Source organism: Melanerpes formicivorus, unplaced genomic scaffold (assembly GCF_026170545.1).
Source record: "Melanerpes formicivorus ecotype bairdi unplaced genomic scaffold, bMelFor1.0.p_v2 SCAF_45, whole genome shotgun sequence".
NCBI lineage: Eukaryota > Metazoa > Chordata > Aves > Piciformes > Picidae > Melanerpes > Melanerpes formicivorus.
In genome coordinates this window covers 2,067,584-2,089,406 of record NW_027142397.1, presented here as the reverse complement: position 1 = coordinate 2,089,406, position 21,823 = coordinate 2,067,584, and the positions used below count along the sequence as shown (strand labels likewise).

Sequence of the window (21,823 nt, the reverse complement as noted above, 5' to 3'; positions counted from 1 at the left end):
GCTCCACATGGCAGACTTAGCAGCTCCTGGGCTGGAATGATTCATAGGTTGCAGGTAGCCATGGTCTGGTGATCAGGTTTGCATTCTGGTGATCAGGTTTGCACTCTGGTGATCAGGTTTGCAGTGTGCTGGCTGAGCTTTCCATGAGGCTTCCTCCCTGCCCAGCTCCTTCAAATCCCCGGAGGTTGTTTTTGCAACGTGCAGAGGGCTCAGCCCCAGCCCCACATGCCAGACTTATCAGCCTGGGCTTTTTGTGGGTTTGGCTGCTCTAACAGCCAGCTCCATCTATAAACAGTAACAGGAGAAGCAGTTGGGGAATCAGGGATTTCATGTCACCATTTATTTGTTGTAACCGTGGCATAATTGTCCCTGAGCAAACAGCTCTGGACAGTGTCTGCCAGCACCCCCTGTGCTTCGTGTCCTGCAGAGACACCTCCCTGCCCTCCAGTTGCTAAGCTCCCAGGAGAAGAAATAGTTTTGTGTAGGGAAAATAAGGCAAAGAAAGTCAAGGCAGCCCCTCTGAAAACTTTCTGGTGTGTGATTGGGGTGGGGGGCTTGTGTATTTGAAGGGGTTTTGGGGGTATTGGGGGGGGAGGGTTGTGTTTGGGAGGTTTCCTTCAGAAACGGTTGCTGGGTCACTGTGAGGGCTGGTGGTGATAGGACGAGAGGTGATGGCTTTGAGCTGGTGCAGAGGAGATTGAGACTGGAGATTAGGGAGAAATTCTTTGCAGTGAGGGTGGTGAGGCACTGGCACAGGTTGCCCAGGGAGGCTGTGGATGCCTCCTCCCTGGAGGTGTTCAAGGCCAGGCTGGATGAGACCTTGAGCAACCTGGGCTGGTGGGAGGTGTCCCTGCCCGTGGCAGGGGAATTGGAACTGAGTGATCTTGAAGGTCCCTTCCAACCCAAAGCATTCTAGGATTGCTGTGCCAGCCAGGAGCTGCTGCTCTGCTCAGGGAAATCGTGCATCCAAGTGGGCATTTTCAGTGCCATCAATGTCCCTGTGTTCTCAGGCACGGGAGGAGGAGGCAGGCTTGGGAAAGCAAGCGGCTGGCAGCCATGCCCTCTGCTTCCCAAAGAGGCATCGTTGCGACAGGGCTCCCATCCTGCCCAGCACTGGCTGCTGGGTGACCTCTGCTCTGCCTGGCCTCAGGGTCCAAGGGCCTGGGGCGAGCCAGGAAGGACTCACTCCTCTTTTTTTGGGATGCTTGTGCTCCTCCATTGCAGGGTCATCCCTTGGGATGTGGCCTTCCAGTGCCTAAAGAGGGCCACAGGAAAGCTGGGGAAGGACTCTGTACAAGGGCTTGCGGTGACAGGACGAGAGGGATGGCATTGAGCTGGAGCAAGGGAGGTTGAGACTGGAGATTAGGAAGAAATTCTTTGCAGTGAGGGTGGGGAGACACTGGAACAAGTAGATGTGTCACTCTGGGACATGGTGGTGTTGGGGAGAAGGTTGGACTTGATGATCTTAGAAGTCTGGTGGTGAGCTGCTGGCACAGGTTGCCCAGGGAGGCTGTGGCTGCCTCCTCCCTGGAGGTGTTCAGGGCCAGGCTGGATGAAGCCTTGAGCACCCTGCGCTAGTTGAAGGTGTCTCTGCCCATGGCAGGGGGGTTGGAACTGGATGCTCTTTAAGGTCCCTTCCAACCCAACCATTCTGTGATTTGGGCAGGGCTGGAGAGGGCCCAGGCCCAGGCCCCAGCGGGTGGCTGCAGCAGCTCCACAGCTCCCATAAAGAGCTCTTATCTCCGGCGCGGAAACAGGATTCTCCTCGCTGCCTCTCTTTACAATGAGGAGCTTCATTCCCTCTCCTCCCCCTTCCCTATCAAATCTTCTTTTTCTCTCTCTCTCTTTTTTTTTTCAATTTTTTTTGGGTTGAAAAGCTTTTCCCCACAGGATTCCCAGGCAGGACCCTGCCAAGTAGGCGGCGTGGTTAACGACCAGCACATTAATTGCCTCTTGCCTTTTGTCTTTCAAAACGCAGTGAGCTTCTCACTGCCTTGTAATTTGGTGGTTAACAAAACTCCATCTGATGTCAGGTCTCCCTTCTCAATAGCATCAACTGTGAGAATTGCTTCAGCTTGGGGTTTTTTTTCCTCCTCCCCCAGGAGCATTATTTCCCAATCCAGTGGCTGACCAGGGCTGCTGTTTCTCATTTCTTTCCTGATTTGCTCTCTCCAACTCATTCCAGTGCTTGGGGGGGGGGAAAAAAAACAAGGGGGGGATGGGGTGGATTTAGCTGTTGAAGAGGAGAGGTGGATGGGTGTAGATGCTGAGCTGTGAGACATCTGTGTTAGTGGGTCAAGGCGAGGGAGGAGTTCAGACCAACTTGCACAGCTCTAATACAGCAGCAGCACAAGTGGCTGCTGCATCCTCTCCACAGAGGCAAACCTGTTTGTGTCTAGTGGGCGGTGGAGGGGCTGTAAGAGCAGCTCAGGGGTTGTAAATACCTTTTCTCTCCCACCCTTCATATCCCCAGCTGTTCCAGAAGGAGCAAGTGGATCCTCTCCAGCTAAAGCTACAGCAAGTCAATGGAGTTGGTCAAGGACTCATCCAAAGCGCCGGGAAAAACTGTGATGTCCAAGGGCTGGAACATGACATGGAAGAGATCAACACTCGCTGGAACACCCTCAACAAGAAGGTGAGTGTGTGGGAAAGGGCTGGAGGTGGTTTCCTCTCAGACTTCTTGGGGTCTGCCTGGTAGAAGAAATGGGTCGTGGACAGGGATCTGAGGCTCTGGCATCAATGTGTCACCAGCCTGACCGTGCAGTGGGGCTGTGTTTGGGGTGCAGGTGGCCCAGAGAGTTGCCCAGCTGCAGGAGGCCCTGCTGCACTGTGGGAAGTTTCAGGACGCCCTGGAGCCGTTGCTGAGCTGGCTGGCAGACACCGAGGAGCTCATCTCCAACCAGAAACCTCCCTCTGCAGAGTACAAGGTGGTGAAAGCCCAGATCCAGGAGCAGAAGGTGAGCAAGCACAGGGTAACAGCTGGGTCGATGGGAGGGGGAGGTCTGGTCAGCAGGAGAATATACTGGGGGGGTCCAGCTGTAGCAGATGAGGTGTGGCAGAGATAGAATCACATTGGTTGGCAAAAACCTTGAAGATCATCCAGGGCAACCATTCTCTAACTCTGCTAAGGCTGGTGCTAAACCACGGCCCTTAGCACCACATCTCTGCCTCTTTGAAACACTTCCAGTGATGGGGATTCAACCACCTCCCTAGGCAGCCTCTTCAGCGTTTGAGAACCCTTTCAGTGAAGAAGCTTCTCCTAATGCCCAACCTAAACCTCCTCTGGTGCAGCTTAGGCCATTTCCTCTTATCCTCACACCCCTACCAGTCTCCAACCTTCTTTCAGGGAGCTGTGGAGAGCCAGAAGGTCTCCCCTCAGCCTCCACTTCTCCAGGCTGACCACCCCCAGCTCCCTCAGCTGCTCCTCCCCAGCCCTGTTCTCCAGACCCTAAGCAGGCTCTCCACAAGCCACCTTCTTTTGCAGTGGATCTCCTGCTTCCCCACATCCCAGCGGAATCAGCAGGCAGCTCGTTTGTCCATCACCTAAATCACTTTTTCTTGTCCCACTGCCTCTTGGAAGTTTGCTGCTGCTTCCTCCAGCCCAGTGCTGTGTCAGGAGCAGGCAGGTGGTCGGAGATGCCCGGCTGGGTGTTGAAAGGAGGAGCTGGCAGCCCCGTGCCGAGGCGTGCTGCTGTTTGCAGAGATAAGAGCCCTGCCCGGCGCCTCCGCGGCCGAGTCTGCTGCTGGGCAAACCTTGCCGAAGGGAATTCTTATCGAGGCTTGGGGAGGTGGATTGAGACTTGGAAGAGGAAATGGGTTTGAAGTGAAAAACTTGATAAGTTTGGCGGTTGTGGGGAGAGGGGTGAGGAGGAAACCTCTGAGAAAGGGTTGGACTGGATGATCCCTGAGGTCTCTTCTATCAATCTATGAGGACTTCTGAATCTCTTTGACTCTCTTTTAGAATAGAACATTGCAGTTGGAAGGGGCCTGCAATGATCATCCAGTCTAACTTCCTGACCACTTCAGGGCTGACCAAATGTTGAAGCCTGTTATTACATCACTGGATTCTTTTTCTTGCCTGGTTTTGAAGGCAGAAGCTGCCCCACTGGGCTGCCTTTGGTCTCAGCCCTGGGCTGGGGTGGTTTTCAGCCACAATTAGAGATTTGCTCTCTCCTGAGGGCCAGAAGAGGTTCTGCTGATCCAATCTGGTCCCTTTTATCCTCTTTTGTCTTGCTGCTGCTGCTGCAGCTGCTGCAGCGACTCCTGGACGATCGCAAAGCCACCGTTGAGATGATCCAAGCGGAGGGCGGCAGGATCGCGCAGTCGGCCGAGCCCGCCGACAGGGAGAAGATCGTTGGCCAGCTGGAGAGCCTGGAACGTCGCTGGGCAGGGCTGCTGGGCAGTGCAGCCAGCAGGTGAGAGGGTCCACCCCACCAGGCAAACAACAAATAAGCCCCAGGGGAGGCAGCTCCTCCAATGAGTCACAGTGCCCTGGAGCTCGGGGTGACAACGCGCGGGGAGCTGGCGGAGATCTCCCCGCAGATACATCCTGGAAATGTGGAAACAGCTGGAAAACATGAGAGCTCCAAAGGCTGTTTGGGAGCTGGAGCTGATAGCAGTGGTTTACAATGGCAGGGAAGAGCTCAGATGAAATAAATTCCCTGCAGGGGACGGATGTTATTTTTGTTCCTTTAAGCGTTAACATTTAGCTGCAGCAGCAACATCCTGTTGACACCTTTCTGCTGCCTGGATCTCGTTTCTGAGTTGCTTGTTGCTACAGAAGATAATATCTGGGGTTGTGAAGTCACATCTGAGGGCCAGGTTTGACCTCTCAGTGCTTTAAATCGCTGCCAACTAGATGACTGTCCATCTAGGGCTTGTAGCAGTGCCAGGCTGGCTTTGACCAGCAGCTCTGAAACACCAAGAGCCCAGCCACAAGCTGAGGATGTTGGAGGATCACTGAGGTAGTGATGGGGATGGTAGGAAAGCAGCACAATGGGACAGCCTCTCTGCCACCTTCCTGGAGGGATAAACTGGATCCTAAAGGCACAGCAGCAAGAAGGAGCTTGCCTGACACAGTGTCTCATCTTGCTCTGGAGCAGAGCTGCTTTGGTTCCCTCTTCCTTAATACTTTCAAGCTGCTTCCCATGCCTGGCACCAACAGGGAGCTGCTCCTCAGTGGTTTATTCCTTCCTACAGGCAGAAGCAGCTGGAGGACATCTTGGTCCTGGCAAAGCAGTTCCATGAAACCACAGAGCCTGTGTCGGATTGGCTGTCGGTGACCGAGAAGAAATTGGCCAACTCGGAGCCCATCGGTACCCAGACTGCCAAGATCCAGCAGCAGATCAGTAGGCACAAGGTAGGACCTGGGCATGAACAGGAGCTGCTGCTGGAGGTGGTTGGTATCCCACTCAGGTGGTTGTTTCTGCTGTGGTGAGGAGGTCATTGGAGGAGTTAGAATCGTAGAATGGTCCAGGCTGGCAGGGACCTCCAAAGCTCATCCAGTTCGATCTCCCTGCAGTCAGCAGGGACATCCCTAGCTAGATCAGGTTGCCCAGGGCCTCGTCCAGCCTCACCTTGAATATCTCCAGGGAAGGAGCCTCAACCACCTCAACCATTTCTCAAGGTTTCCTTGTGTATGGAGAAGGCTGCAAAGGGAAACCAAACGTTAAAGTGATGAGGGAATGTTAAACATGAAGAGAGACTTTGCTGTGAGGCTGCTGGAGCCCTGGAGCAGGCTGCCCAGAGAGGTTATGGAGTCTCCTTCTCTGGAGAGCTTCCAAACCCATCTGGATGCATTCCTGTGCAACCTGCCCTGTGTGATCCTGCTTTGTCAGGTGGCTTGGATTGGATCATCCCTAGAGGGCCTTTCCAACCCCCACCCATTGCTTCTGATGCCCCTCACAGCCAACCTCTCTGCCCCTGGCTGCCAAACCCATCCCTTTCGTTGTGTTTCTTTTACATCTTATTATTTTGCTGCCCTTTGGGTTTCACATTCCCCCTTCCATCCCTTCAGTTGCATTCCTCTTTTACGTTGTGGTTTGTTTGGGTTTGTGGTTGGTTTTTGTTCCCTTCACCCATCTCCATTCACCCCTTTTCCGTTGTCCCTTTCTGTTTTTTGTTTGTTTGTTCGTTCTTTTGTTTTATCCTCCTGCCATCCAGGCCCTAGAGGAAGAGATAGCAAACCAGGCCGCCGAGGTGTCGCGGGCGGTCGGCGTCGGGCAGTCCCTCTCCTCCCTCAGCTGTGCCGCCGAGCAGAGGCTGCTGGCAGAGAAGTTAGAGGCTCTGCAGCGCCGCTACGGCGAGGTGCAGGAGCGCTGCTGCCGGAAGGCAGCGCTGCTGGCCCAGGCGCTCTCCAACGCCAGGCTCTTTGGGGAGGAGGAGGTGGAAGTGCTCAACTGGCTGGCTGAGGTTGAGGACAAGCTGGGCTCGGTATCCGTAAAGGATTACAAACGGGACGTCCTGCAGAAGCAGCATGCTGACCAGCTGGTATTTTCCATTTCCTTCCACCTTCATCTTGGTTGTTTTGTTGCATTCATCTGGGGTTATTTATTTTATCTTTCTTTGGGTTTTGGTTTTCTTTTCACTCCATGTTTAGTTTTGTTGCTTTTCTTTTTGCTTTTCTTTGCTCCTCCTCTCCTCCTCTCCTCCTCTCCTCCTCTCCTCCTCTCCTCCTCTCCTCCTCTCCTCCTCTCCTCCTCTCCTCCTCTCCTCCTCTCCTCCTCTCCTCCTCTCCTCCTCTCCTCCTCTCCTCCTCTCCTCCTCTCCTCCTCTCCTCCTCTCCTCCTCTCCTCCTCTCCTCCTCTCCTCCTCTCCTCCTCTCCTCCTCTCCTCCTCTCCTCCTCTCCTCCTCTCCTCCTCTCCTCCTCTCCTCCTCTCCTCCTCTCCTCCTCTCCTCCTCTCCTCCTCTCCTCCTCTCCTCCTCTCCTCCTCTCCTCCTCTCCTCCTCTCCTCCTCTCCTCCTCTCCTCCTCTCCTCCTCTCCTCCTCTCCTCCTCTCCTCCTCTCCTCCTCTCCTCCTCTCCTCCTCTCCTCCTCTCCTCCTCTCCTCCTCTCCTCCTCTCCTCCTCTCCTCCTCTCCTCCTCTCCTCCTCTCCTCCTCTCCTCCTCTCCTCCTCTCCTCCTCTCCTCCTCTCCTCCTCTCCTCCTCCTTCCTTTTCATTTTATTCAAAGCTGGTTTTCCACTGCTGGTTCTCTTCTCTCAGCTTGCAGAAGTGTAGAGAGGTTTAATCTGTTCAAAGCAATCGTTGTGGGACACCCCAGCCCCCCCAAAAAATAAAAAGGGCTACCCAGGGAAGGGAAACTTCCAGTGATTTATTTGCTTTGTGAACACAATGCCTGAGTGAGCCTGGCCACCCTGTGCCTGGAGAGAGCTGGAGAGATGCTGTTTCCAAGACTGAGAGCTTGAAAAGCCTGCTGGGTTTGCTGAGCCAGGCTGGCCACCGAGGGAGCTGTCTGCTTCCACTGCCTGGTGGCTGTCCAAGCTCTTTTCAGAAGTGAGGTTGTGTCTAACACAAGGGCAAGCTCTTTGGCAGGGGCTTGGGATGGCTTTGCTGTAAGTTTTGGGTGTTCCAAAAGTCCCACAGCAGGAGGAGGATGACTGGACAAGGACAAGGTGTTGCCCACCCCTCCTGTTCTCAGCAGGAGCAGTTCATCCTCCCCTTAGCATCTCTGGCAGGTAGAAGGTGGGGACCTGCCTGCAGAAGGCTAACCCCAGTTTGCTTTCCTCACCAGGCTCTGAATGAGGAAATTGTGAACAGGAAGAAGAACGTGGACCAAGCCATTAGGAATGGGCAAGCCCTTCTGAAGCAAACCACAGGTAACAGAGACTCACAGAATCCTCTTGGCTGGAGAAGATGAAGATCTGGCCACCCACTGGCCAGTGTGGGGGGCCTGGGATGCTCCTCATCCTCTGTGTGGTCTTCCTTGGGCAGTCCATGCTCTGCAGTGATAACATTGTTCAGGGGGAGGCTGTTCTCTCTCAGGTCTGACTCCCTTTTGGATACCCCCAAACAGCTGTGTAGCATCCAGACCTGGCTGCTGAGCCACAAGCACTCCAGCTCAGGGCTTGCTCGTGGAGCTGGTTGGTCCCGAGTGCCAGCCTCACAGCTTGATGAATGGGTGATTCCCACCAGCCACGTGGTGATGCTCAGCTCTGAGCAGCCCCACAACACCAGGGGAGGGTTTTCTCATTGCCTCCAGCTGCTAAATCACATGGAAAGAGGTTAAAAATACCCTCAGCCCTTTCCTGCTCTCCCTTTCCCACACGGAGCAGTTGTTGCCGTTGCCACGTGGGTGTGAGTTCATGTTTGTGAGTGGGAAGAGAGGTCGGGGAGATGCATTTCCTTCAGATGTGGTCTGCTCAGAGCAGATGGCCAGACCTCTGTCCTTGTGGGAGCTGTGCAGCAGGAAGAGTGATTACAAAGAATTTGGCTTGAGCTTTCTTGTCCTCTTAAAAAGCAAAAAGGGAACTGGAGGTTTTTTTCCCTTAGAGAGCTGAGGTGTGGTGGCTTTGGGGCTTCACAGTTTCATTCCTCTTCCAGGGAGGGACGTTGTGCTGGCTGGTGAAAAAAATGTCAGCTCTAGGAGTTGCTTCCTGGCTGTGAAAATGGGCTGGGAAGTTGCACAGAGCAATGTACTCAGGTGGCCAAGAAGGCCAGCAGCATCCTGGCCTGGATCACCAATAGTGTGGCCAGCAGCACCAGGGCAGGGATCATGTCCCTGTACTCAGCACTGATGAGGCCAATGATGGGGTTAGTTTTGGGCCTCTCACCCCAAGAAGGACATTGAGGAGCTGGAGGGGGTCCAGAGAAGGGCCACAAAGCTGGGAAAGGATCTGGAGAACAGGGCTGGGGAGGAGCAGCTGAGGGAGCTGGGGGTGTGCAGCCTGGAGAAAGAGTCTGAGAGGTGACCTTCAGGCTCTCTACAACTCCCTGAAAGGATGCTGGAGCCAGGTGGGAGTTGGTCTCTTCTCCCAAGGAAGGTGAGATAGGAACAGAGGAAATGGCCTCAAGTTGCAGCAGGGGAGGGTTAGGTCAGACACGAAGAACAATTTCTTTCTGGCAAGGGTGGTCAGGGACTGGAACAGGCAGCACAGGGAGGTGGTGGAGTCCCCATCCCTGGAGGGGTTCAAGAAACCTGTGGCTGTGGCACTTTGGGACATGGTTTAATGGCCATGATGGAGTTGGGTGTCAAGGGTTGAACAGTCACATTGGGGCAGTCGTTGGCCTCCATGATCTTAGAGGTCATTTCCAACCCCAGCAATTCCAGGACTGTAAAAGTGAGACCAAAATCAGCTATTTAAAAGGGGGCTGGGGGGCAACCAGCTGCCTAAACCTTCCTGCAGCCCCCTCCCTCCCAGCCCAGCATCACTTGGCCCTTTGCTGCTGTCTCCCAGGGGAGGAGGTGCTGCTGATCCAGGAGAAGCTGGATGGGATCAAGACTCGCTACTCCGACATCACCGCCGCCAGCTCCAAGGCGCTGCGCACGCTGGAGCAGGCTCGGCAGCTGGCCACCAAGTTCCAGTCCACACACGAGGAGCTCACCAGCTGGATGAGCCAAGTGGAGGATGAGCTGGCTTCCAGTGGGGCCCAGTCCCCAGCTGGGGAGCAGATACCCCAGTTCCAGCAGAGGCAAAAGGTAGGGGCTGGCAGAGCAGCGCTGGTGGGGCTGGGAGGTGAGGGTCGGAGCCGGTGGGGGTTTGCTTGCTGCCTTGGCAAGCTGCAGAGGGAAGTCAGAGGCTGGGGCTGGTCTCTTCTCACAGGTAATTAGTGATAGAACAAGAGGGAAAGGCCTCAAGCTGCCACTGGGGAGGTTTAGACTGGACAGCAGGAAAAAAAATTGTCATGGAAAGAGTGGTCAGGCACTGGAATGAGCTGCTCAGGGAGGTGGTGCAGTCACCAAGCCTGGGTGTGTTTAAAGGTGGTTTGGGTGTGGTGCTTGGGGCTGTGAGCTCTGCAGAGGAGGGCTATCAGCTGGCCTGGTGATCCTGAGGGTCTTTTCCAACCTGGGTGGTTCTGTGGAGTCTGTCATTCCTGGGAGTCTGTGCTTCCTGTGACTCTCTGATTCTGTGACTCTGTCACCTGCCACACATCTCCATGGGTGCCTTCCACAGGAGCTGAAGAAGGAGGTGATGGAGCACAGGCTCATCCTGGACACGGTGAATGAGGTGAGCAGAGCTCTGCTGGAGCTGGTTCCCTGGCGAGCCCGCGAGGGGCTGGACAAGCTGGTGACCGACACCAACGAGCGCTACAGGCTGGTCAGTGACACCATCAAGCAGAGGGTGGAGGAGATCGATGCTGCTATTCAGAGGTCTCAGCAGGTAATTTGGTAACCCCCCTGGAGGCTGATAGTTTCCTCAGGAGAGTGGGAGGGAGCAGCTCAGCACGGCTCCAGCCCACACAGCACTGCTGCAGCAGGCAGGATGGCAAACAGATCCCGACAGGAGGGACAAATCCTATCGGGAATGCCAAGCAATGAACAGGCTCCAGCAGCAGCACATGGATTTGGGGCTGGTTTCTGACCCATGTATGGTTTGGATAGCTCCAAGGCTCCCAGGGCAGTGCTGTGCCTTACCCATCAGCTTGCCTGGCTGATGCTGCTGGTGTAAAACCCATGGCAGGTGACTTTCAGCCTGGAAGAAGTCATGCCCTGCGGTGATGGCACAGGGATTGGTCCCAGGAGAGCAGTCCTCTCAAAACCAGGCTTGTTCTGCGTGGGCTGGGGGCTGTAGAGCGTGGTGGACAACTGCTCTGGCTGGCTTTGAGCAAGTAAAATGATGGTGTGAAATAGGAGTGCCCCCTTCCCTGGGAGCAGGGCATGTGTGCAGAGAGGTGGCTGCTCTGCCACGTCCTGCTGCAGGGCCTGCCCCTGCTCCATGCCCCAAATCCAGCTCCAGGAGCCACCAGGGGATCACAGAGTCAGCAACCTGTGTCCATCCCAATGTCCTCTTGTCCCCTTCTCCTCCTCACCTCTGCACACCTGGGTGAGGTGTTCCTCCCACTCAGCCTGCTGGGTCCCCCCATATCTCCCTGGTGCCCATCTCTCAGCTGTGGCTGCTGTCCTCTCCCCTTGCAGTACGAGCAGGCAGCCGACGCCGAGCTGGCCTGGGTGGCCGAGACCAAGCGGAAGCTGTTGGCTCTTGGCCCCATCCGCCTGGAGCAAGACCAGACCACAGCCCAGCTGCAGGTGCAGAAGGTAGGAATGTGCTCCCTGCAGGGAGGGGATGGTGGGCAGTGAGGAGGGAGGTGGTTTGGGTGGTGAGCTGGGGTCTGGGGGAGTCAGCTCTACCCTGGAGAGACTTCTGGGCTTTGCAGAGCTGAGCAGAGAGCAGCAGGGAAGGTGCAGCACTGGGTAGGGCCACAAAAATGGTCTGAGGCTGGAAGCTCTCTGCTGTGAGGCCAGGCTGGGAGAGTTGGGCTTGTTCAGCCTGGAGAGGAGGAAGCTCCAGGGAGACCTTGTGGTGGCCTTTCAGTGCTTAAAGGTAATGATCAGAAAGCTGGGGGCAGACTTCTTGTCAGGGCCTGTTGTGACAGGACAAGGGGTGATGGTTTGAACCCAAAGAGGGAGATTTGGACTTGAGAGAAGGAAGAATTCTTTTCTGCTGACGGTGATGAGATGCTAGCTCAGGTTCCCCAGAGAGCTGGGAGCTGCCCCATTCCTAGAACCATTCCAGGTCAGGTTGTTTGGGGCTCTGAGCAACCTGCTCTGTTCAGGGGTGTCCCTGCTGCCTGCAGGGGGGTTGGACTGGATGAGTTTGAAAGGTCCCTTCCAACCCAAACCATTCTATGACTCTATAAATGATAGAACAAAGGAGAAGGAGGATTTAGAGAGCTGAAGTGGTGAGGTTCTGAAGGAGGAAGCCTCCTGTCCATTTGGAGGAGCTGAAACCTTTGCCTGGCTGTTCCGAGCTGCTTGGATGCTCTTGCCTGGACTCCTCTCGAGCAAGCTGCTCCTTCCAAAGCCTTTCCCTGGTGCAAGCTGTGCCACTGGGGTGTTGGAGGCTGTGGCAGCAGGAAGGGCTCAGAGAAGTGCAGATATTGATTAATGGGGGTGCTTTTCCAGTGGCTTTTTTCACTCATTGTTCCTTGCAGTGGGGGGACTCCACATTTCCCTCCTGGCAGCCAGACACGGAACAAAGAGACACTGGGGGTTGGTTTTCTCTATTTTGTGTGTGTGTGTGTGTGATTGTGAGATGAGCTCATGGCTGAAAGAAGGGGCACTTGAAATAAACAGCCCCTTTCTTCCCTCAGCAGCCTCAGCAATCAGAGCAGCCACCAGGCTCATATTGGATTTTAGAGGAAGGAAGAAAGAAAGAAAGAAAGAACAAAGATAAGATGTTGTAAGGGAGAGGGGGGCTGAACCCAGCAGCATTAAGTGAAATTGAGCTCAGCTTGGCTGCCTGCTGGTAATGATGTGGAGCTTGGGAATGGCAAAGTTATTGGTGGAGGCAGCTCTGGAGAGCATCGTTTGGATGCGGTCGCTAAGGGAGGGATGTGTGGAGCTGTGCCACCAGTGAGGGACCCTGGCTGTGCAAGTGGACTTGGTACCTTCATTTTAAGAGCTGCTTTTCAGGCCTCTGAAAGAGAGAGAGGTTGATGTAGATGAGTCATGAGAGAAACATGCAGCACTCTGCACTTCCAGCCAGCTTTGCAGGCTGCCTGTGCCGAGCTCTGCCTGGCCTCTGCGGCGCTGAGCTCCGCTGCCCGCTCAGGCTGGGCCGGGTGGGCATGGGGGGGGCCTGTGGATGGGTTGGACGAGGCAAGGTTGGGCTCAGCTCTGATTTCTTTCCCTTTCTCTGAACGTTTTCGTCCTGCAGGCTTTCTCCATCGACATCATCCGGCACAAAGACTCCATGGATGAGCTCTTCAGCCAGCGCAATGAGATCTTCGGCACCTGCGGGGAGGAGCAAAAAGCTGTCCTCCAGGTGAACCTCCCTCTGCCCTTCCCTCCCAGGAGAGGGGAGAGAGGAGAGTGCTCAGCTCTGGCATGGGCTGAAGGAGTTTGCAATCACTCCCTCTTTAGGAATTCCCAGCAGCATTAGCAGAGATCTCTTTTATTGCTTCTCCTTATTGCATCTTTTTCATTGCTGTGCTTGGGGGTGAGGGACACAAAAGGGGTTTCTGGGGCTGCTTTAGTTGCAATGACATCTGCCACGTGTGGAAGGGCCACCACAGGCAACTCACAGATCCACAGAGTGGTTTGGGTTGGGAGGCACCTTAAAGATGAGCAGCAGGGACACCTCCCACCAGCCCCGGTTGCTCAAGGCCTCCTCCAGCCTGGCCCTGAACACCTCCAGGGAGGGGACATCCACGACCTGTTCCACCCTCACTGTAAAGAGCTCTTCCAGCTCACAGCCTGCTGCTGGCCCTTTTCCTGGGCCCTTTGTTTTTAGGGTTGTTTTTTTTGCATCCCTGACTACAATTCTCTTCCCTCTTTGTGTTTCCTCCAGGAGAAAACCGAGTCCCTGGTGCAGCAGTACGAGGCTGTGAGCCAGCTCAACTCGGAGCGCTACGCTCGCCTGGAGCGTGCTCAGGTCCTGGTCAACCAGTTCTGGGAGACCTATGAAGAGCTGAACCCATGGATCGAGGAGACACAAGCCCTCATCTCCCAGCTGCCCCCTCCAGCCATTGACCACGAGCAGCTCAAGCAGCAGCAGGAGGACATGAGGGTAAGAGGGCTCGGTGTTTGCAGCTCCTGTGCTGTTGGTCCTGCCCGAAGCAGAGGTGCAGCACTCCCAGGGGCAAGGCCACCTCTTTGCTGCTTTCTTCTGGATTTGCCCCTCCCCATTTTCATCTTTGTGGGGATCCTGCCTATGTAATGCAAATGTACCCTGAGCATACTCTCTGAAAGGCCCAGAATCCCAGCATGGTGGGGCTTGGGAACTACCTCTGGAGATCATCCAGTCCAACCCCGCTGCTCAAGCAGTCACCCATAGCAGCTTGCCCAGGATCACAATGGCCAGGTGGGGTTGGAAGCTCTCCAGAAGAGACTTCACAACCTCTCTGGGCAGCCTGGGCCCCCAGTTACATCAGAGCACTTCATACTAAAACCCAGGTTGCACCCAAGGGAGCCTGACTGCCCTTGGATCTCCTGCCTGATTGTGGCAGGGAAGACCACTCTGTGCTGCTAGGGACAGCACAAAGCTGCTGAGGGACTTTTCTCAGTGGAGTCTTCCATGGGGCTGTGGGGAGTGTCAGGGACCAGCTGTGCCAGGGAAGGACTTGTGCCAGAGAATGGCCTGTGCTAGGGAAGGACCTGTGCTGGGTGATGTGATGGGGAAGGACCTGTGCTAGGGAAGGACCTGTGCTGGGTGATGTGATGGGGAAGGACCTGTGCTGGGTGATGTGCTGGGGAAGGACCTGTGCTGGGGAAGGACCTGTGCTGGGTGATGTGGTGGGGAAGGACCTGTGCTAGGGAAGGACCTGTGCTGGGTGATGTGATGGGGAAGGACCTGTGCTAGGGAAGGACCTGTGCTGGGTGATGTGATGGGGAAGGACCTGTGCTGGGTGATGTGATGGGGAAGGACCTGTGCTAGGGAAGGACCTGTGCTGGGTGATGTGATGGGGAAGGACCTGTGCTAGGGAAGGACCTGTGCTGGGTGATGTGCCGGGGAAGGATCCATGCTGGGCAGCATGCTGATTCCTGCAGAGCCATGGCCATGTTAGGAAGAGCCAAGTGCCATGTGCTTGGCAGATGCTGGGTGGAGGAACCCACGGTGTGAGCTCACCAGCAGATCCCATCCCTGCTCCTGGAGTGCTGGATGGAATCAGAAGGCAGCAGCTTCAGTAGATTTCTAAACAAATGCCTGAGGGTTTGCTTTTTCTGTTCTCCTCTCCCATTCCCTAGCAACTGAGAGAGTCCATCGCTGAACATAAGCCTCACATTGACAAGCTGCTGAAGATTGGCCCACAGCTGAAGGACCTCAACCCTGAGGAAGGGGAGATGGTGCAGGACAAATACTCGACAGCTGAGGCCATGTATGCCAGAATCAAGGAGGAGGTTTGCCAGCGGGCGCTGGCGCTGGATGAAGCTGTCTCACAGTCCACCCAGGTACGCCAGGGCGTGAAGGAAACAGATCACAGTCCCCTGGGGAAGCCTGCAGCCTTGAAAGGAGGTTTTCTTTCTGAGCCTTACCCTCTCTAAGGCCACAAGGTGGTCAGACACCTTCAGGGTAGTTTCCTGCTGCCTCAGCCGCTGGCTGCGGAAGCGGGAGAGAAGGTGTTGGAGTCTTGACATAGTAAAGAGGGTCATAAACTTTTACAGCCTCAGTAATGATGCTGGTTCAAAGGGGCTGTTTTGGCATCCAGCCAAGGTTGGAAGGGCCCAGAGAGCCTTGCTGTAGAGCTTAGAGAGATAAGTTCCATTGCTGATAAGCTGAGCATGCAGGGCACGGCCACGGGATCCTTTGTATGGGAGAGTTAATGGTCGGCTCTAGGGTCTGGGCACCTCCAGAGAAGGTCAGTGACTGGAGGAGCAGAGATAGGAAGGGAAGGGCAGAGACTTTAGGTGCTAAAGGCCACAAAGGGGGTGAAGAATTTCTAGTGCTGAGGGTTTATGAGCTCCCCGAGCCAGGCTTCATCTCAGCCCCCTGTTAATCGCAGGGCAGTCGGTTCCTCGTCACGTCTGGGTTTGGACTCCTGTATTGTGTAGTCACTTCTCGTGGTTTGCACTTTGTATTAACTCAGAGTTTTTCCTCCCCCCTCCTCCCACACCCTCCCCTCCCCTCTCATCTCTCACTCCCATTGTGGAATGTGTTTGTCTGTGTGTTGTTGTTGCTGCCTGTGCCCGTCCTCCCCACATGGTCCCATTTCATTCTTGTGTTGACTGCGCCCCACCATTGCAGATTACGGAGGTAAGCCCCCCCCTTCCCCTCCCCCTCCCCCCCACACCTTCCTTCTTTGGGCTGAGTCGATTTTACACCCAGATTTTGGGTTCTGGTCCATGCACAGCTCAGCAAAACATGCTTCAGAATTAACACTGGGGGCCTGAAACCACTTTTCTGTTGCTGGGGGGGGGTTGGAGATGGCTTTCCATGCATTGTCGCCTGGGCTCGGCCGCTGCCGGCTTCTGCTGGGGATGCTTCCTGCAAAGCCTCTCCTGGTGCACAGAGCTTGCTGCTCTAGCTGGACTTGCTGGGTTGCTCTTGCTTGTTGGCTGAGCCAGCCTGGCCCTTGCTCAACTTTGCACCAAGAGCCCATCTCCTCTCTGCTGTCAGAGCCTGGGATGTAGTGAATGGCAGCACTGGTGTCCTCCAGACAGAGGGACCAGAGCTGTCCTCCTTCCTCACCAGCAGAGGTGGTTTGGGATCTTCAAGGCCAAAGTTGACTTGTCCTGAAAAAGATGACAATAAACCCTGCTTAGAGCCATTTTTCTCTCTCAGACTTGGCTTTCTGGTTCTGCTTTTGAAGCCCCAGCTCCATGGCAGCTCCCCATGTGCATGCAGCCTTCCACCATCTGCTGCTGACCCTGCCGGGGGTGGATTTTCTTGCTGGCGCTGCACCAGGTGGAGTTTTCCATCAGCACCAAACGTGGGCACTTCTCCAGCAGTACTTTTGTGCTCAACCAGCCATGCAGCCAGGGCACTTTTGGGCATGGTGGTGTTGGGTTGATGGTTGGACTTGGTGATCTTAGAGGTCTTCTCCAACCTTAATGATTCTATGATGTGGGACCCTGCAGGCTTGCTCCTGTCCCTCCTGGCTCGGCACCTGGGGCCGATGGTTGGACCTGGTCACCTTAGAAGTTGTTTTCCAACCTTCCTGATTCTGTGATTGGAGTTTTCCAACCTGAGTGGTTCTGTGGTTGGCTTTCCTCACCACGCTGCCCACCCACAAGAAGCAGGGCAGCTTCCAAACTGGGAACTGTGTGGGGATGAGCCTGGCGCCAAATCCCTGCTGTGTTCGGTTCACCGGTGCCGGCTCTGGGAGTCTTTCTGCTTTGAGGTGCTGCAGCCTGGGGCTGTTGGCAGCGGAGGAGAGCAGAGGCAGGCGTGACCAGGAGGCTGTGGGCTTAGCTGCTGTTGCAGGCACCATTTGTCCTCTCCCAAGAGGCCCTCTGGGGTGCAGCGCTGCGGGGCCGCGGCGAGCGGCGCGGCTCTGCTTCCATCTCCCCGGAGCGCCGCCGCCGCCGCGCTGCTTAGCCACCGCCTGGCCTGCCCTGAAGGGTTTCTTCTTCTCCAGTTCCATGATAAGATTGAACCCATGCTGGAGACCCTGGAGAACCTCTCGTCCCGCCTGCGCATGCCGCCCCTCATCCCCGCCGAGGTGGACAAGATCCGGGAGTGCATCAGCGAGAACAAGAACTCCAGCGTGGAGCTGGAGAAGCTGCAGCCCTCCTTTGAGGCCCTGAAGCGCCGCGGGGAAGAGCTGATCGGCCGCTCCCAGGGAGCAGACAAGGACCTGGCAGCCAAAGGTATCTCCAGGGGGGGTTGAGAGCAGCTGCTGCTGGCTGGCTGCTAGCAGTGCCCAGGTTCTCCTACCCGAACTTCGGCTCCGTCGCTGCTGTGGGGAGGGTTTGGTGGCCCGAGGATGTTTCCGGTGAGGGTGGGGAGGCTCTGGAAGGAGGTTGCCCAGAAAGGTTGTGGCTACCTCCTTCCTGGAGCTGTTCAAGGCCAGGCTGGATGAGGCCTTGAGCAGCCTGGTGTGACCTGAGGCTGTTTCCTCTCAGATATCCAACTCCATCCTTGCTTTCTGTCAAAGGCTTCTCCCATCACTGGGTGAAGCACAGAGTTAAAATCAGAATACATAAACCAGGTTGGAAGAGACCTTCAAGATCATTGTGTCCAACCCATCAACCAATCCAACCCACCTAAACAACTCAACCATGGCAGTTCAGTTAAACCATGGCAAATTCCTCATCCAGCTTGGTCTTAAACACTCACACAGCTCATCCCTTGAAAAGTGTGTAAGACCAGGCAGGATGAGACTGAGTATCCCTGCCCGTGGCAGGGGGCTTGGAACTGGATGATCTTTAAGGTCCCTTCTGTGATTTCAGAAGGTCTCCTGGCCCCAGGAGGAAGGATGGGGTTCTCTCTATGAAGATTTCTAGGGCCTGCTTCCATCTGGAGCAGGCAGGGTGGTATCAGCCAGAGGAGGCAGAAGAATTTGTGGCTTCTCAGAGGTTCCAGCTCAGCCAAGCTGAGCCCTCACCCTCAGCTGGTCTCTGGTGGCAACTGTTGGTGGCCCCAGTGAAATGATTTGTTGGTGTCCATTCAGCATCTAATGGAGGGGAGGAACATCCCCAGCACAAAAAGAACTGTCAGCACGACTGGCACTAATTGGCACCTTTCTTGGCAGCTCAACAGGCAGCTCATGGACTGAGTGAGCACAGACTTCATGCTAGAGGTGGCCAGAACAGAGGTTTGTTGGAGGAGGCTGTGTGGGCAAATCTGCCCTGAGCTTGCCTGCAGAGGAATAAAGGCTTCATTTCTGCAAGCTGGAGTTTCTCATGCCCCGCAGAATCCTTTGAGTCAATGCTCTGCTGCTCCTGCTCATCTTCCCATGCCCAGCTGAGCATTCCCTTGGCTGTTTCAAAGTGGGAAGTGTTTGCAGAATGCTTTTTGAGTTGTAAAACCAAAAGGAGGGTTTTTTCCTCACTGTTTCCATTCCCTTCCTCAGTAATCCAGGATAAGTTGGATCAGATGGTCTTCTTCTGGGAAGACATCAAAGCTCGGGCAGAAGAACGTGAAATGAAGTTCCTGGATGTCCTGGAGCTTGCAGAGAAGTTCTGGTATGACATGGCAGCCCTCCTGACCACCATCAAAGACACTCAAGACATTGTCCACGACCTGGAGAGCCCAGGCATCGACCCCTCCATCATCAAGCAGCAGGTGGAAGCAGCAGAGGTGAGCACCTTGGAGCTGCGCCTCTGCCTGGGGCTTGTCTACAGCCAGCTTCTAAGCTAAACTGGGACAGGTTGTAGCTATGAGCATGGCCAGAAGAGGCTGTGGGACAGCTTTGTAGGCAGAAATGTTAATTCCATTCAGTTTGGAATTGCAAAATAAAAACCCAGGAGGTGCCTTTCACAGATCCTCCACCACCACCCCCTGGGCCAGACGTGGAAGTGATGCTCAGCTCACTTTATCTTAGTGGCTGTTTTGGGAAGCTTCTCAAGTGTGTGGCCAGAGCTCTGTGCCCACTTGTTTTGAGCAGTGTGGAGGTTTGCATGGATCTGCTCCCAGCCTGAGCTGAAGGCATCTGAGTGCTGTCTGGTGTGGGAGGGACAGAAGTGAGACTAGAGGGAAGTGTAAAGCTGGATGGGCTTGGATTTGGGTGTTGCTGGTTGTTTAAAACAAGTGGTGAAATCCACTTCAAGTGGACTTGAGTTGTCTGGGACCTAGGGGAGCAGAGATGTTTATGCTTTGTCCTTGGTGTTTCCCTTTCCTAAGCATTCTGGCTCTGGTTTGTGGCTTTTGAGTCTCAACAGCTCATCCCTGTGTTGACAAAACCCCTCCTGCAAAGAGCCCCGCTCTTGTAAACAGCATCTCCAGCCAGGCAGGCCAGGCACACCTCAGGTTGGCTGCAGATGTTCTCATCTTAGCTCCCCCAGCCCCTGCACACAGCAGCAGCTGTGGCCAGAGGTGGGAGCAGCCCAGGCTGGTGGTGGTGCCCAGGACGAGCACTCTCTCGCTGCGTGACTGAGTCGTCGCCGGCCAGGGTGCAGGACAGCAGAGCAGGAAGTGCTCTCCATGCCCTCATGGGGCAGTTTTGGAAGGACATTCAATAATCCACCCTCTGGGTCACTGTGTTCTGTGCAGACCATTAAAGAGGAGACAGATGGCCTGCACGAGGAGCTGGAGTTCATCCGACTCCTTGGAACCGATTTGATTTTCGCCTGTGGTGAAACCGAGAAACCAGAAGTGAAGAAGAGCATTGATGAGGTAGGAAACCCAGCAGCCCTCCCCCACCAGATCAAACCAGGTTAGGAGCCAAGTGGGAGCTGGGGCAGGAGGACCTGATGGCATTTTGTGGGCAACCCTTGCGTCCTGCAGATGAACAACGCCTGGGAAAACCTGAACAAAACGTGGAAGGAGAGGCTGGAGAAGCTGGAGGAAGCCATGCAGTCAGCTGTGCAGTACCAAGACACCCTTCAAGTAAGAGGCAGGGCTGGTGGTGGGGAGTGGGTGGACTTGGGAGCACCACTGTGAATCTCCTCCCAGGAGTTGTGCTGGGATTGGCCCCAATGCAAAGCAGAAAACATCTCCCTGGTGAATGTCTGCAGGCTCTGCTAGAGCCTGAGCTCAACAGCCAGCTCCAAGGAGCAGCAGATACCTGGCTGCAGTTCTCTGCCCAAATCTGTCTTCATTTCTGCAGGAAGCAGCAGGGTGAGCCTGGCTGCTGGCAGGTGCTAGTGCTGGAAGGAAGGAGAGGGAAGGAAAGGAGCAAGGAAGGAACCTGCAAAAGAAAATGCTGCCCAGGCAGCTCTGCCCCAGGGGAGAAGTTTCATGGTTGCAGGGTGGTGACAGAACTGCAGAATCATTTGGTCTTGAAGGTCTTTTCCAATGTAAATGACTTCAGGATTCTGTGATTTTGGTGGGAAGAGACCTTCCAAGAGCATCAAATCTCAGCCATTAAGCCACCAGTAAACCACAGCCCTCAGCACCACAGCTCCCAAGCTTTTCAAGCCCTCCAGGAATGGAGACTCCACCACTGCCCTGGGCTGCCTGGGCCAGGCCTTGGCAACCCTTACTGGGGAAGAAATTGTTCCTCATGTCCAACCTAAACATGCCCTGGGCAGCCTGTTCCAGGGCTTGACAACCCTTTCAGTGAAGCATCACAGGATCCTAGGATGTTAGGGGTTGGAAGGGACCTCAGGAGACCATCCAGTCAGGGCAGGAGCATAGAATCCAGCACAGGTCACACAGGAACACATCCAGATGGGGCTGGAAAGGCTGCAGAGCAGGAGACTCCACAACCTCTCTGGGCAGCCTGCTGCAGGGCTCTGTGAGCCTCCCAGTGAAGAAGTTCCTCCTGATGTTGAGGTGGAACCTCCTGTGCTGGAGTTTCCATCCACCAAGCTGTTGGGGGGGAGGCTGCTTTGCCACTGCCTGTGCTGACCACATGCTCCCTCCTCCCAGGCCATGTTTGACTGGCTGGACAACGCTGTGATCAAGCTCTGCAACATGTCCCCCGTTGGCACAGACCTCAACACGGTTAAGGAGCAGATGAATGAGATGAAGGTACCTGGGCCAGGGCAGGGCCAGCTCTCTGCTCTCTGCCTCCCAGCTCTCATGCTCCACTGATTCATGTTTCTCCCTCTGGTTTTTGTCCTGCTTCCTTTGGCAGGAGTTTAAAATGGAGGTTTACCAGCAGCAGATTGAAATGGAAAAGCTTAATCACCAAGGTGAGCTGATGCTAAAAAAAGCCACGGATGAGACAGACAGAGACATCATCAAGGAGCCACTGACAGAGCTGAAACATCTCTGGGAGAATCTGGGCGAGAAAATTGCTCACAGACAGGTAGGGAGGGGGGTTGGCCTCTCACAGGTGTGGGGCTGCAGCTTGCTGGGGTCATGTTAGGGTTTGAGGCTCCTTCCCGACTTCAACTCTTCCTTTTCCATCCCTCTCCTTGCCCAGCATAAGTTAGAAGCTGCTCTCCTGGCGCTTGGGCAGTTCCAGCATGCATTGGCAGAGCTGATGGCCTGGCTGACCCACACTGAGGAGCTGCTTGATGCACAAAAACCTATCAATGGAGACCCAAAAGTCATCGAGGTGGAACTTGCCAAGCACCACGTGAGTACTCCCACTCCAGCTCCACTTTCAGTCCAGGATTTGACTTCTCCTGAAGGGCTGGAGCTGGTTTGAGTCCATGGGAGCATATCAGGGGGG

General features: G+C 55.1%; 1 protein-coding gene across 20 annotated transcripts in view; it reads left to right on the top strand.

Moving 5' to 3' along the window:
* MACF1 (microtubule actin crosslinking factor 1) overlaps nucleotides 1–21,823 on the top strand; it is a 186,907-nt gene that overhangs the window by 140,785 nt on the left and 24,299 nt on the right. For 9 of the 20 annotated variants that reach the window (XM_068159208.1, XM_068159198.1, XM_068159202.1 and 6 more), the window contains 20 exons: nucleotides 2,474–2,635; nucleotides 2,787–2,957; nucleotides 4,249–4,415; nucleotides 5,200–5,359; nucleotides 6,163–6,489; nucleotides 7,734–7,818; nucleotides 9,397–9,638; nucleotides 10,114–10,320; nucleotides 11,076–11,195; nucleotides 12,817–12,924; nucleotides 13,450–13,668; nucleotides 14,847–15,050; nucleotides 15,844–15,852; nucleotides 17,177–17,408; nucleotides 18,614–18,840; nucleotides 19,753–19,875; nucleotides 19,987–20,088; nucleotides 21,073–21,174; nucleotides 21,281–21,454; nucleotides 21,572–21,727. In XM_068159208.1, the coding sequence (XP_068015309.1) occupies nucleotides 2,474–2,635; nucleotides 2,787–2,957; nucleotides 4,249–4,415; nucleotides 5,200–5,359; nucleotides 6,163–6,489; nucleotides 7,734–7,818; nucleotides 9,397–9,638; nucleotides 10,114–10,320; nucleotides 11,076–11,195; nucleotides 12,817–12,924; nucleotides 13,450–13,668; nucleotides 14,847–15,050; nucleotides 15,844–15,852; nucleotides 17,177–17,408; nucleotides 18,614–18,840; nucleotides 19,753–19,875; nucleotides 19,987–20,088; nucleotides 21,073–21,174; nucleotides 21,281–21,454; nucleotides 21,572–21,727 (3,297 nt within the window). The remainder of the gene's footprint in view (nucleotides 1–2,473; nucleotides 2,636–2,786; nucleotides 2,958–4,248; nucleotides 4,416–5,199; nucleotides 5,360–6,162; nucleotides 6,490–7,733; nucleotides 7,819–9,396; nucleotides 9,639–10,113; nucleotides 10,321–11,075; nucleotides 11,196–12,816; nucleotides 12,925–13,449; nucleotides 13,669–14,846; nucleotides 15,051–15,843; nucleotides 15,853–17,176; nucleotides 17,409–18,613; nucleotides 18,841–19,752; nucleotides 19,876–19,986; nucleotides 20,089–21,072; nucleotides 21,175–21,280; nucleotides 21,455–21,571; nucleotides 21,728–21,823) is intronic. The other 11 variants (XM_068159210.1, XM_068159204.1, XM_068159203.1 and 8 more) reach the window with 3 other exon arrangements.